Below are 11,524 nucleotides of genomic sequence, written 5' to 3'. Positions count from 1 at the left end.
AGTGAATGGGAAATTGACATGACCTCTCTAGGTTTGTCCCTTCTAAGACAAAGCAAGATTAAGTGGTGATTTCCAATATCTTCTGGCCAAAGAGAAACGTGACTGCAAGGATGTGAAAATGCAGAAGAGGTGAATGACAGGGACATCACATGAGTGGTGGCCAGGATCTAGCAGGAGGGGAGAGGGAAGAAAATACTTTAGGTACAGAATTGAGGAAAAAGTTCCAGACTGTACAATGGTGAAGATTGCACAACACTGAGAAAGCATTAAATGCTACCAAGCTGATCATTTTAAACAGCACTAAAATCTTTAACTTTATTTACATTAATTCTACCATTTCCACATCTCTGGGAATTAAGGAAAGCAATAAGTACAATAACAAGTAAATCTGGCAGAGAAGGGAATGGGAGGTTTGGGTCAAGAGCTGCCTCCAGGTAGAGCTCAAAAGGTGAGCCCTGTGGTGGAGCCAAGAGGAGTTCTGGCTCTGCGGCTGGCAACCAAGAGGATCCAGGTGCCGGCGCTGGCTCTAGAGCCTGAGCTGGTGAGGGAGCGGCAGGTGGAGCTGGCACCAGCTCTGCAGCTGGGAATTCAGCGTGGGCTGGAGCTGATGCTAAAGTTGCAAGAGGAGAAAAGATCACCAACGGTCCATGTTCCTCCCCAGGCCAAAACCTTCCCACCTCCCGTCAGACACAGCCGGGTGCCCCAACACAGCCCCAGCAAGTCCTCCTAGACTGCGTCCCCCACTGACGGCCGAGTGTTCCTGGGTCACCCAGCATCTGGAAGCTCTGTGGTGCTCCAAGGCCATCCCCTCCCCACGGGCCCACACCCCAGTCCTCCTTACCCGGGGGCTCTGCCTCAAGGGGCTCTGGGGGCTCCAGGAGAAGCTCAGCCTGGAGATCCACCCAGGACTGCAGCTCCAGTGCAGAGTCATGGACAGGAGAGGTGGAGCTGGGGCAGGCAGGGAGGCAGCAGGGTGAGAAGCCTGGCTTTCCTGCCACACTACTTGCCCAGGGAGGGCCGTGTGGGCCTCCTGCCCAGTCAGTGCAGTGTCCAGCCCCACCCTCTCCCATCCCTGGTGGGGCAGTGCAGTCCTAGGCAGCCCAGAGAGACTGACAGAAGGCTCCTTGGGAGCGAGTCCTTGCTTAGTGGCGCGACACCTCTGCCTTCCTCAGGGAAGCCTGACACAGTGTCTCCTGCCCCTGCCCACTGGCAGGTCAGCCCGAGGAAGACAGGTTGCTGTCTGCTGTGTCCCTGAACCCAAGGGCCCTGGGCTGTTTTTCCAGAAATACCTGAGAAGTGAGGGGCCAGTGGGAGTCTGTTCAGCCTCTCTTCAGTTTCTAACTCAGGCAGGGAGGTGCTGCCCAGATCTCTTTGCCTCTACAGAGATCTACCTGCATTGTCTGTATCCACATCTAGGGAGATCTCAATCCCGGAAAACCACCTTCATGTGAGCAATGTCTGTTCTGTAGCCCATGGTCACTTTCTGGCCTCAAAATCACAATGAAATTCCAAAGGGCAGTGGTTGGATCTGCTGACTGTAGGATTGCAGTCAATACCTAGAAAACCGTGTGCACACAGTGTGTCTTCAGGTATATTCGTGGATTGATGGGACCCACTTGCTCTTCCATGACATCTAGGGGCATGAACCCTTTGCCGCTGCCAGGAATTCCTGTTCTGAGTACACCCTGAAGGCCATACAATGACTCTTGAATCCCTTTCCAGTGAACAGCAGAGAGCTTCCCCCTCATGTGGGTCAGTGAGAGGTTGGAAGATCAGCCGAGTCAATAAGCACAGCCTCTGCAGCGGGTCTGCCATGGGGCCAAGGCCACAGCTAACCCCTTGCCACGGAGCCCCAGTTCCATCCTCAGTGAGCCTGTGATCTTCATCCACGCAGCACCTGACTGCTCAGAGTTGTAAACAGGCCAACAGAGGAGCTTGTGCGTGGTCAAGACTCGGAGCCAGAGGTGGCCGAGTGCCGCTGACAGGGCTGCTGAGAACAAAACTCACCTTCCCACCAGCAGGGCCTGTGGGGTGGACTTGTCAGCCCTTGAGGAGTGCAGGAAGGAGGGGCCAGGGCTGGGGCCACTGTCCAGGAAGGCTGGCTCCAGGGGCTCCATCAGGATGCGGAGTGGCCCTGCCTGCACCGAGCTCTCTATATAGACCTCTGTCAGGCTCTTGGTCGACCGATTTCCCGTCTGTGAGAAGACAGTGGCAAGACATGGATTTGGTGTCCCAGCCCTGCCTTCTCAGGGGAAAGTAGGAGGCTGAAGGAAAGTCCACAGTCCAGAGGCTCCATAGAGGCTCGTGCCAGAGGAGGCATAGGACGGCCCCAGCAGAAAAGTTACATTTCACAAGGGACATTTAGGAACACTGGCACTATCAGAGCAGTTAGAGGAGGAGAGGCTGTCTATACAACTCCATGACTCCTGAGCCAGCTTCCCATTATAGAGATGAGAAGACAGAGGCCCTTCCTGCGTGATCAGCTCTATTTATGAGCCCACACAGAATGTTCCCCAGGTTTCTGAAGAAAAGTCCCCAGGAAGGAATCGAGTTCATCATCTATAGCCCTGGAGGGCTGAACGGCTATGTTCACTGCTTCCCTTCTGGAATTCATTCAGCCCAGTGTGGTCCCAAAACAGGAATGCAGTGCCTGGAAAAATTCTGTGAGACAACAAGTGCCCGAGAGATGGACAGAGCAGCGTGGGCCTGACGTGTGGGGTGAGCACAGCTCTGGTGATGTGATGGTGTGTAAGAGCTGGGGACAAGGTTGAGTGACAGCCAGCTAACGGCACAGGGGTCCTGGGCCGGGACTGACAATGAGGTGCAATGGCAGAATGAACCCCTGGCAGGAAATGCAGTGACTTCATGTCTGTGTGCCCTTTGCCCTGCTCCCACCGACTTGTGGATAGTGGCCTTGCATGTGGCAAGGCAGAGGCTGAGCAGAGGGATGTGACTGTCCTGGAACTGAATACCAGATTCCTTTGGGAATAGTACCATAGGCGAGCAGTTTACCAAGCCCTGGAGGGAGGTAGTGAAGGTGTAATCTGGCCCCAAAAGTCCCGTGTCCTCCTGTCCACCTGGAGACAGAGTCCCCTCTGCTCACACACCCTGCCCCTGAGCAGGCACCTGTTGTTATTGTGGGTCCCAGTGCCTGGTGCCGGGACATGACACACAGGTGCCCAGTGAGCAGCTCCAGGCCAGCGTCCTGTGTGCAGCTCCTTTGGGGTCGTACCGAGCAGCCGGCAGGAAGCACGAGGCTCTGGGTGACCACAGGTTGCACTGTTTTTAACACAGACAGCCGTGTGTTCCCCAAAGACAAACAGGTCTGTCACAGGCTTCTACCCAGGTGGAGAGGAGGTGACTCTGAAGTCTGTGGACAAACACTGGGCACTGCCCTTCTTCTCCAGTCAGCCCTGCCCTGGCCAGGAATATGAGTGGTGCTCCAGCTCACAGCCTCCTGGCGCCTGGCCCTGTCCAGGAGAACCTCCCCTTGAACTAGTGCCCAAAGCCCTCTCACACACATCACTTAGGGGGGGAGTGGTGCAGGTGGACTCACAGTGGTGGCCAGGCCTAAATGGGCCTGTCCCAGACTCAGTGGCTCCGAGTGGCTGGTGGCAGAGCCTAGGGACACCTGTCCTGCACTCCCTCTTGTCTCTGGGCGCCTGGGGGCCGGAGCTGCTGAGCCCTGCCCTGTGCTGCCCATGACAGTTGGGCAGTTCCTGGTGTGGGTGCTGAAGAATCTGGGCCGAGTGAACCATCCTCTCCCTCGTTCCCAAGTGGCTTTTCCATGCGGGGTCCTGAGGCTGGGGCCTCGAGGCCTGGGAAAGCAGCAGAGCATGTTGGCTGCTCGCTGTCTCCAGCCAAGTGCCTGGGATGGCAGTTGTGGCTGGTGACCAGAGTTCTAAGTTCTGTTTGGACCTATGGCCAAGGAAGTGAGGTCGTGTGTTGGGGTCCATAGCTGAGCCTCCCCTCTGATAGGAAGACTTGGGCCCCTTTCATAGTGCAACAAGTCTCTGTGCTCCTTAGAAATAGCAAGTGAAAAGCTAGAAAAGCTGCCTGTAATTTTAGACTTTGTGGCACTTGGAATTGTTCATATAACAATATGTAGACGCTTAAGCTGTGGCAGGCACAGAGCCACAAGCTCTTTTCCATCCAAGGGTCCAATTCAGGATCATCACTTGGAGATCTGTCAAATTTTAGGAGGATTTTCTTTCCTGGGCTGATTTCAGTTTTATTTCAATTTCAGTGGGGTATATGGAGATGTTTCCAAAATGCCCATAATAATTTTCCTTAAAAGATCTAAAAGTTTCATCTTAGAAGCCCTGTCTGTCCAGAAGAGGATACATGGCAAGTTTTTAGTTTCAGGTGCACATGAATGGTTAATTATTCACACAAAGATACTGAACTCAGTCATACACTGTAGTACTTGGTACTGTGACATCCTGTGAGGTGAGGTCTTTGCAGGGCCGTGGAGATCATCACCTCATGCTGATGAAGGAAATCCCTGGAAAACTTTCTGGTGGCCTCTGCTAGCATTTCCTGTCCTCCCTTCCCAAGCAGACCATGTGCGCTGTGTCCTGGCTGCACAGATTTTCTTTTCGAGAGCTGATGGAGCTGAAGCCGTTCAGCAGCAGTGCTCTTTGCTGGTTGTTCTTCAAGCAGTGTGCCCGTGCTGGGCTCCACCTGAGCTTTTCTGCGGGAGCCATTGCACGCCATTGTGCGGCTGAACCCCGACTTGTTCATGCTCCCATCTGCTGATGGACACAGCTTCTGTTTCCAGGGTGGACTCTTGAAAGCGAAGCTGCCATAACTGTTCTTATACATGTGTCCGTATGGAGATAGACTTTTATTCCAAGGGAAAAGTACTTGCAAGCCATACTGCTGCATGATATTGCTGGTGTCTGGTGACTCAGAGATTGTTAAAATATCTTTTGAAGCCCTTGTTTAAAGCAGAGTTGGGGGTTGCTTTTGTTTCAGTTTTGCTTCAGTGTGTTATGTTTTGGTGAGGGCTTTGAATCCCTTTCCTGGTGTTTTCACTGTGTTCTGATTTGATTTTGTATAATCAGCATGAGAAAATATAAGAAAATTACATAATCCCAAGTAGTTTTGTTCTAGAGAGAATTTTAAAAGGACAAGACAAAAATCACCTAGAATTTCAGGAATCAAAGCTTGGCGAGTTCTTCTTGCAAATGTACTTTCATCAACACACCAGACATAGGGTTTACCATCACGTAGACAATGGTCCACTGCCAGCTATTTGCATCATTTTGTGTGTTTTTTTAACATTTACCTGAGATGGCTGCAGATCTGCTACTGAATACACCCTCCCAGGATCTGGAGATCTTAGTATGAAGAGAAATCAGTCATTCTTTTTGTGCCTAAATTTGTTTTTAGTGCCAGCATTTGAATGTGAGATTTCCTTCTTTCCAAACACTTTGTTTTATTCTAGTGCAACTTAAGCATATATGAATAAGGAGAATATAAAAGATGCTCTTCTTCTAAGAAAAGATTGAATGTTTCATAGCAGAATAATTACAAAATAACAATGGTTGTTTTTTTTTGTTTGTTTGTTTTTCATTTTTCTTCCAGAACCAGGAATCAAACTCACGACCTTGCGCTTGCCAGGCAGGCACTTTGCCGCTGAGCTAAATCCCCAGCCCCCAGAATAACAACGGTTAATACACTGTGCACAGTGATCTCAGGGATTTCTTACTGAGCTATGTTCCCATGCAGCTGTTTTTTCAGATTTTATTGGTACATGTAGTGGACTGACAACTGGTGGTCAACTTATAACACCCCCCTGAACTGAGTAAGCATGGTGCTGGGTGTGGGAGGCCCATCTGGGGATTGTTGCCAGCAGCATAAGAGACAGAACTGGAGATGAAGAAGATAGGCTGTTGGGGGTGGAGAAAGGCTGCTGGGAGCTGGTGGAAGCTGTAAGGAGCTGTTGGTTCTGTTGGAGGAGCTTGTCATGCTGGCTTTCCTGATGAACTCGGCTGCTTTCATCCTTTGAGGATCTTGGGACCTTGTTGGCACTGAGAATAGCTTCAGTTCATTTTGGGGAAGCTCTGGTCCTCGCTCTGAGCGTCGCTTCTGGCTCCGGAGGGGAAGATGGCGCACTGCTAGCCTCCTGGAGAAGCTTGCTGCGTTGGCCTTCCTGATGGGAACTCAGCTGTCTTCACCACTGGAGGAGCTCGGGACCTCACTGATGCTGACGATGGCTGTGGTAGTTTTCAGGGGGGCTCTGAGTCTTACTTTGTGCATGGCTTCCTGGCTGTGGTGCAGATCCCTCAGCCTGCTAGCACAGATCCTTCATCATACTGGCACAGACTTCCTAGATTCCACCACTGACTTTTGGGCCTTCCCAGCACAGATCTGTGAAACAGGCCTGCGTGAACCATTGTTGTGTGCTCTGGGCCTCCAGTTGGATTTGTGGGATGCACTGTTATAGGCTCTAGGTCTTCACCTAGATTATACACGACAATACCATGGGATCCAGGCCCTCAGTTGGATTCTTTCATCTTTAGTGTGTGGACAGATTTCCAGCACTCTTTGTATATGACTCTTTGGGCGACTATTATAAAATAATCTTATAATTAATTGTCTTGTATTGTACTGTTCCCCCTGCAGAACCCCAAACTACAACACTATTACATCCATATGTTAAAGGGAGTGGCTCAGCTCTGATATCTCCTTATTGATTTTTTGTTTAGTGAATTATCTCTTTGTGGAAGTGGAGTTTTAAGACTTCCTACTATGATTGTGTTAGTGTTTATTTGACCTCTTAATTCCAGCAGTTCTATGAAGATAAGTGCTCTAATATTTGGTACATAAATATTTATAAATGCTATATCTTCTTTGTAGATTGATGTTTTACATGGTATTAGTGACCTTCTTTGTCTCTTCTAATCAGTTTTCACTTGAAGTTTACCGTGTCTGAGATTAAAATTGCTACCCGTGCTTATTTTCAGGGTCCAGGTGCAAAATGAAAATGGACCAAAGATCTTAACATTAAAACAGAAATATTAAACCCACTGGAAGATAAAATAGGTAAAACACTGAAGACATGGGTATAAGAAAGGATTTTTAAAAAAGAACAGCAATTACACAAGAAATAACAGCAAGAATCAACAAATAAGGTTATATCAGGCTAAATGCCTTACTGCAAAAGATTCAGTTTGAATCTTTTGAATATGCAACCTACATAATGGGAAAAAATTTTGTCAGCTACTCCTCAAACAGAGTACTAATATATAAAATACATACAAAACTAAAATACTTTGACCACCTAAAATTAAAGATCCAGTCAAGAAATGGTCAAGTGAAATGAACAGACACTTCACAGAGGATGAGGTACAAATTATCAACAAATATATGAAAAAATATTCAACATCTCTGGCTATCAGAAAGATGAAAATTAAAACAATTCTAAGATTCCATCATACTCCAGAAAGAAAGCCAATCATTAAGACATCAAAAAACAAAAACAGCTAGCATAGCTGTGCTGAAAAAGGAACATTTCTACATTGTTGGTGAGAATGTAAACTAGTACAACTAGTATGGAAATCAGTATGGAGCTATTTCAAAGAACCAACATTAGAAATTTCATATATATAGCTTCTAGATATCTCCCCAAAGATCTTAAGACATCCTTCTACAGTGATACATGCATACCAATGTTTATAGCAGTGTGGTTTATAACAGCTAAATCCTGGAAGCCACCTATATATGCATCAATAGACTATTGGAAAAAGAAAATGTGGCATCTATGTACAATGCAATACTAGTTGGCTATAAAGAAGAACTAATTTGAGACATTTGCAGGAAAATGGATGCACCTGGAGAACATAATGTTGAGTGCTATAAATCAGACACACAAGCTTATATATGGTCTCTCTCATCTGACTAAGGTAAAGTACAAACTAAGAGAAAAATAAAAGAAGAACAGAGGAGAGGAAAGGATAGATCTCTTGCAGATAGGAAGGGGTCCAGGGGACCAAGGGCATGAGATAAGGGTCAGGGGATGGGGAAATAGGTAGAGTAAAGATATACCTGATAACCTCAGTGAATGTGGATAGTATATACCATAAACATGAACTAAAATTAATAATATCAACAAGAATGAAAAGAGAGAAAATGGAATTAGAAGAGGAGGAAGAAAGGGTGAGGAAAGGGGATTATAAAAAAAGAAACAAAATCTATTATGTACATGTGCCAACTCTCCAAGATGACTGTAAAATGTTTATACTGCAAACATGCACTAATAAATAAAAATTGAAATATGAGGCATAAAAAAGAAAGCTGGTTTATAAGTGATTTAAAGTATATACATTAAAAAAATAAATTTTGCCATATCCATGAAGAGCACACTTGCAAACATTTTGAGAAAGTGAAAAACAGGTTTACAGGTACTAGAGACCATTATATGTTTGGTTAAAGCAGGTGTTTACCTGGCTCCAGCTCTCTTTGGAAGGTGTTAATTGCTGAGGATTCCAAGGGGTAAAAAGGAGGAGGAGAAAAATCCCCATGTGAAATAATGCCAGCAAAGTTGTTTGTTTCTTTGTCTATCTGGCATTTATAAGCTCTCACCTCTGTGGGGGCCAGCGGGCCATCATGATTCCTTAGGCAAAGAATGCCAGCCCCTTAACTGGGTGAGTACCATTCCCAGACCCCTCACTGTACGCCCCAACTTGGTTTCCATACATGTGAACTTTACCCCTTGTCCCTGGGAGAACTTTCTCTCCCACAGCAAATGTCCCAATGGGACTTGGGTACTTGACAGTGAGAGAATGGAGAGAGGGAGGAGCCAGTAAAGCCCCACTAACTGGAGAACTGGAATGTCAGGGTAAAGTAATTTAGTCAAGGGCAGGTCATCTTAAAGAAAGGCAGTTTAGCTTTGGAAATACTTCATTTGAGGTAATGGTAAGAACTTGTCCATACTGAAGACTGGACCTTCAGAGGTGAGTCACCTGATGGATTCCTGAGGATATTGTTTATCAGGAATTGTCTCCTTTGGCTCATCCCTTTGCCTTTGGTGATCTCCAACTCCAGCCTTATTCTGTGAGTTAGGCTTCTTGTGAGTGACTTAGTATTTGTTTTTCAGCCAGAGGTTAAGGTAGATCCCTGTGTATTTCATGAGAGTGACCACTTTGGTGCTGAGGACACATCCTGTAAGTGACTATGCCTGAGGGTCACTGATGGCTCTTATCTGGTCACCATGCTTATGATAGTACGTGGCTTAGATGATCTATAATGAGAGTGAGGTGACAAAAGAGCAAAGAGCTACAAATCCAGCTCTGAAAGCCTTCAGCTGGGTATCCAATAAGTTAACACTGTAGCTGCCCAATCGACTAACTTGGGAGCTTGGGCTTAAAAATTTTCATCCTGCTCAAAGTTCTCCTTACATTCTTCTTATTCAGTAAAATGACAACTTTTATTTATGTTACAGGATAACAACTACTTTAATAACACTTAGTTTCATTAGTTTTCACTGTACTTCCTATTTTCCTGAGAAGTTCAGAATAAGTCTCATGAGTTCATATGTTAATCTTTTAGTCTTAGCCATAGCGGTCATCTCAGTGCTGCCATCACTTAGACCTGACTCTCCATATATGTGAATCCCACACCATGAATCCAACATCATGGATCCAACCAAACATGGTTTAAAAATACTCAGGAAAATTTGTCTGTACTGAACATGGATTCCAGGAGCAGGCGCTTGCTTTATAGCTGCTTTGCTGGAATTCCGTGGATCTTTGCATTAACCAGCATCTACAGGGTTACTGTCTGGCATAGTAGCAGCCTTAAGGATTTGGGACAAGATATAGACTAGTCTCTGTTCTGATTGGCAGGTGTCTCTTCCAAGTTACCCCAGCACCCAGCAGACATACGTTATATACCTAATATGTGTCACTGCCCCCTTTGGCCAACCATGTGGCTTCTTCTCATTTCAGTGTCCCTCAGTGGCCCATGGAGCCAGATGACTTGGGGAACAGGACAACAGTCACTGAGTTCATCCTTCTTGGCCTGACAGAGAATGTAGACCTGCAATCTATTCCTTTTGTTGTCTTTTTCTTTGCATACATAGTCACAGTTGGAGGCAATTTTAGCACCTTGACTGCCATTTTAGTGGAGCCCAAACTCCACACTTCCATGTACCTGTTCCTGGGGATCCTGTCTCTGCTAGACTTTGGGTACATCACAGTCACTGTTCCTCCAATGCTGGTGTGTCTCCTGGTCCACCACTGCAGAGTTCCCTATGCTGCCTGCCTTTCACAGCTCTTCCTTTTTCCCCTCCTGGTTGGTGTGCACTGTCACCTCTTGACAACTATGGCCTATGACCGCTACCTGGTCATCTGCCAGCCCCTCACCTACAGCACCCGCATGAGCCGTGAGTCCAGGGTGCCTTGGTGGGCATCTGTTGCACTGTCTCCTTCATCAATGCTCTGACTCACACAGTGGCTGTGGCTGTGCTCGATTTCTGTGGCCCAAACATAGTCAACAACTTCTACTGTGACCTCCCACCTCTGTTGCAGCTCTTGTGCTCCAGTATCCACCTCAACGGGCAGCTGCTGTTTGTGGGAGCCACCTTTATGGGGGTGATCCCCATGATCCTCATCTCAGTGTCCTATGCTCACGTTGCTGCTGCAGTACTGCGAATCTGGTCAGCTGAGGGGAGGAAGAAGGCCTTCTCCACCTGTGGTTCCCACCTCACTGTAGTCTGCATCTTTTATGTAACTGGTTGCTTCATTTACATGTACCTGGGATCTGTTTCAGCCTCAGATAAGGACAAAGGGATTGGGATCTTTAACACTATCCTCCGCCCCATTCTGAACCCAGTCATCTACAGCCTCCGGAACCTTGATGTACAAGGCACCCTGAAGAGGGTGCTCATAGGGAAGAGGCCTCCATCATGAGAAGACTGACTGTGGGTGTCCAAATGCCCCACTTCCTTCAGCAACCCCTAACTTCTCACATTGAAAACCTAAATAGGTGAAGCTGAAAATTTCAGGGGTTTTGTCTGAATGGAGAAAAGTAGTTAGCATGGATCAGTGTGGAATATGGTTTGATTTGGATTCAAGAGAAAGGCTAACACTTAAGATGAAGAGTATCTGAGTTACTGGTAGAAAATACATTGAACATAGATGGGAGAAAAATGTCAGTGAGAGAATGGGAAATGAAGTATTTTGTATTTTTTATTAACAATTTCAATTTAGAATTTTAATAAAAACAACAGATAAACTATACTCACATATGGGTTCTGGTTTTTAAAAATATTGTATTTTAATTTCAGAAGTAAGTTAAAGTAATTGTGAAGTTAAGTTGGGGTTTGACAGACTCTAGGAGCAGTGTGTCAATTATTCATCAGAGTATCTGGTCAGCATCTTCTTCTGAGAAGATCATCACATACCTGTTCCCAAACCAGTGTTTGCTTCCTAATTCATGAATAGGCACAACACTTACGTGCCAGTGTGTGACCTGATTCTCACCACTCCTCTACTAAAACATGAATGTTTCTTCATAT

At 46.6% G+C, this 11,524-nt stretch overlaps 2 protein-coding genes across 2 annotated transcripts; one reads left to right on the top strand and one right to left on the bottom strand.

Annotated features, from left to right (window-relative positions):
• Positions 1 to 290: 290 nt before the first annotated feature.
• LOC102029628 (ral guanine nucleotide dissociation stimulator-like) lies at positions 291 to 3,880 on the bottom strand. Its single transcript, XM_005402910.1, has 4 exons — positions 3,557 to 3,880; positions 2,008 to 2,195; positions 842 to 948; positions 291 to 610 (listed from the first exon to the last, which is right to left on the bottom strand). Exons 1-4 carry the CDS (start codon positions 3,836 to 3,838, stop codon positions 291 to 293), a joined length of 897 nt encoding a protein of 298 aa, XP_005402967.1. The 5' UTR covers positions 3,839 to 3,880.
• A 6,089-nt stretch (positions 3,881 to 9,969) lies between these two features.
• On the top strand, positions 9,970 to 10,916 carry LOC102029293 (olfactory receptor 139-like). Its single transcript, XM_013503346.1, is given in 2 exon segments — positions 9,970 to 10,390; positions 10,393 to 10,916. Coding segments are annotated over 2 exon segments (945 nt in total).
• The last annotated feature ends 608 nt before the right edge of the window (positions 10,917 to 11,524 follow it).

Source organism: Chinchilla lanigera, unplaced genomic scaffold (genome assembly GCF_000276665.1).
Source record: "Chinchilla lanigera isolate Chin_1 unplaced genomic scaffold, ChiLan1.0 scaffold00080, whole genome shotgun sequence".
Classification (NCBI taxonomy): Eukaryota; Metazoa; Chordata; class Mammalia; order Rodentia; family Chinchillidae; genus Chinchilla; species Chinchilla lanigera.
The sequence above is the reverse complement of the archived record's forward strand: the minus strand, read 5'-3'. Positions and strand labels throughout refer to the sequence as shown.